Raw genomic sequence first — 3,182 nt, 5'->3', positions numbered from 1 at the left:
TCACTCTTTTGTCTCATTATTCAAATATGTAAACATAAGAGAGTAAGTTTTTATTGTGAATGTGATACCCACAACTTCCAAGAGTGGAATTCGATACTCATTACTCTTATATGTCGCATCAATAATCAACACGGACGAAAATTTGACAGATAGCTCTAGGCTTCTAGGATGAACCCAAAGAATATCTGTGATTTCGTTGGTATGTTCATTTGTAAGATAGTCGTAAATGTAATTTTTCTCGTTTAATTCATTCAAGATGTACTCAATAGGAGATACACCCCCCAGTTGCTCTTTCCTATACTGTGCCTTCACATTGTAAATACTCCTGGTTCCTGTACTAATTGATGAGTCTTGTTGTCTCAGGAAATTAAGAATTTCTCGAGGCGTGGTGCTACTAGACATGTCACGAACTAATTGCTGCTGGATTGGGGTCAATCTTGACGGGTACTCATGTCCCTCAAAACTTTCCGCTGGTTCATGGTTATGAAAACCTTTAACAACCTTCAAACTCCACATGACACCGTCTGGAGGTTGTGGTACACCTCGCAGCTTAAACGGGCAATCACATTTTTTAGTTTCAGTATTCCTTTGCATCAAATGCCCTTCTTGTGGCGGTTTGTACAATCCTCCCATTTCACAAATAAGAATGCACTTTGGCATCTTGTTGCCCTTTATACTAGCAGATTTACTTATGACAATCACAAAACTATTTTCCTTATCAACTTTCCGCGCCCAATCTACCATGGCAGCTCTAATTTCAAATATCTATAACAAAAAAAATGAATACGTATAAGCACAATGTAATATCCCGTAATATGACAAAAGATTAAAATTTCAAAGTTTTGGATTTTTCCTTAGAATTCCGAGAGTAAGATGATTCTTAAAATTTTCTAATTAGTCTACAACGCGAATTTGGTATTTTTCTGAGATCGAATCCCAGACAGTTTTTGTAGGCGCTCGCGCGCCTACACACGGGATTTTGCATGACTAAGTAGCCGGAATAGACAACATATGTCCAAACCAAGGACACTTGTCTTGACCCACTACCATTTCTCGTGTACATATAAAAGATTTGTTCTGCATGATTGTGGCATTTTACAAAACAAAAAGAAAACATATACAGAGGGCGAGAGCGAAGTCCGAGAGTGAGAGAGAGAGCTTAGGAGGAGAGAGAAAAACCCATTTGAGTTTAGGTATAGTTTACCTCTTCTGTCTTCTATCTTATTTTGTTGAATCTTAGTTGATTTGGTTTGCATGCAAGCCAAAAGGGATGCTAAGACATGTTGTAATTCTAGGACAGATTTTCTGAGCTTCAGTTTTTGCCATTTTTGACTCTTTTAAGCTACGAATTGTTACTGGGTTCCTTCAAGTAAGTTGTAGATCTTTTTGTTGGGAAGATTTAGCCGCCAAAATCAATTGAAACAGATTTAAAATGAATTAGTTATGATTTTTTTTCTGCAAGCTGTCCAGTGTAGGACGAATCTGGAAATACCCCTTTTGTTTTGTAAAGAGAGTCACTATATTATTTTTTCTAGAGTTACATATGTGGATTAGTTAACTTTGGGGATTTGTATTACTTTGATTGGATTAAAAATGAGTGAGTTATGCTCTTTTTGTTAAAAAAATAATAATAAGGCATTGTAAATTTGGCTGGTGAATCATAAACAGTAATATTACACACAACATTATGTAGCCTATTTTCAAAATAAGTCACAAATATGTATAATAACGACAGTAATAACTAACCTGGTCAGTCGTAAATTTAGCTCTGTAGTCACGGCCAACGTAATAGCTGCTCTCCCCACAAGGAACATCATTCGCAATATCGTTCCCAACTAACCAACTTTCTGAAAATGAAAAATTGTACTGATCCATAATGTTCTTTTATGAATTATGAAAATGAAATAAAAGTAGAGGAAATTGTGAAGATGTGGTAAATGAGAGTAAGTATGAATATATAGACCAAGGCATATACAAGTGAATATATAGGCAACTGAATATATAGGCCAATACTCTATCGAGGTGTTGCAACATTCAACAATCCTATCAATGTTGTAGGTTCAACTTTGAACCAAGCCCCTGCAACCTTGAACCATGCAACCTTGAACCATGCACCTGCAAGCAACTTTGAAGCAAGCACCTGCAACTTAGAACCAATTATCCGAATCTTTTTTTTTTTGCTTTATTTAATTAATAATGTTTATACTCTGTATTTTTTTCTTTTTTATTCATTTAAAATTATTTTAGTGTTCCGATTTTCAATCCGGTTGAATCGGTGGAAATATCTTTTTTTTTTTATCATTTTATCTTCAATGGTCATAATAAATTTTTGGCCTCGCAGAATCAAATATCTCTTAGGGCTAATCAACAAGAGCCCTATAGTCAAAATTTAATTATGACCATTTAGGATAAAATGATAAGGAAACTAAAATCTTTCCACCGGTTCAAACGGATTGAAATTTGGAACACTTAATTTTTTAAACCTTTTTAGACATTTATATATTAAAAATATAGTTAAAAAATTAAGTGTTCCAAATTTAAATCCATTTGAACCGGTGGAGAGATTTTAGTTTCTTGATTATTTTATACTAAATGGCCATAATTAAATTTTGACTTTAGGGCTCTCGTTGATTAACCCTAAGAGATATTTAATTCTACGACTTTCTTAGTGCTAATCAACGAGAGCCCTAGAGTCAAAATTTAATTATGACCATTTAGGATAAAATGATCAAAAAACTAAAATCTTTTCACCAGTTCAAACGGAATGAAATTTGGAACACTTAATTTTTTAAACCTTTTTTGACTGTTTATATATTTAAAAATATAGTTAAAAAATTAAGTGTTCCAAATTTCAATCCGTTTGAACATGTGGAAAGATTTTAGTTTCCTGATCATTTTATCCTAAATGGCCATAATTAAATTTTGACTCTAGGGCTCTCGTTGATTAGCCCTAAGAGATATTTGATTCTATGGGGCAAAAAATTCATTATGATCATTAAAGATAAAATGATAAAAAAAGATATTTTCACCAATTCAACCGGATTGAAAATCGGAACACTGAAATATTTTTAAGTAAATAAAAAAGAAAAAAGATACAGATTATAAACATTATTAATTAAATAAAAAACAAATAACAGACAATGGATTTGGATATTTTTGGGCCCAACGGGGGTATTTTCGAT

General features: G+C 33.2%; 1 protein-coding gene across 1 annotated transcript; it reads right to left on the bottom strand.

Annotated features, from left to right (window-relative positions):
- Positions 1–1,875, bottom strand: LOC131323759 (uncharacterized). The gene is made up of 2 exons (XM_058355604.1): positions 1,747–1,875; positions 1–765 (listed from the first exon to the last, which is right to left on the bottom strand). The coding sequence occupies exons 1-2, from the start codon at positions 1,873–1,875 to the stop codon at positions 1–3; spliced, it is 894 nt and encodes a 297-aa protein (XP_058211587.1).
- Positions 1,876–3,182: the final 1,307 nt, after the last annotated feature.

Source organism: Rhododendron vialii, chromosome 4a (genome assembly GCF_030253575.1).
Source record: "Rhododendron vialii isolate Sample 1 chromosome 4a, ASM3025357v1".
Lineage (NCBI taxonomy): Eukaryota > Viridiplantae > Streptophyta > Magnoliopsida > Ericales > Ericaceae > Rhododendron > Rhododendron vialii.
The sequence above is the reverse complement of the archived record's forward strand: the minus strand, read 5'-3'. Positions and strand labels throughout refer to the sequence as shown.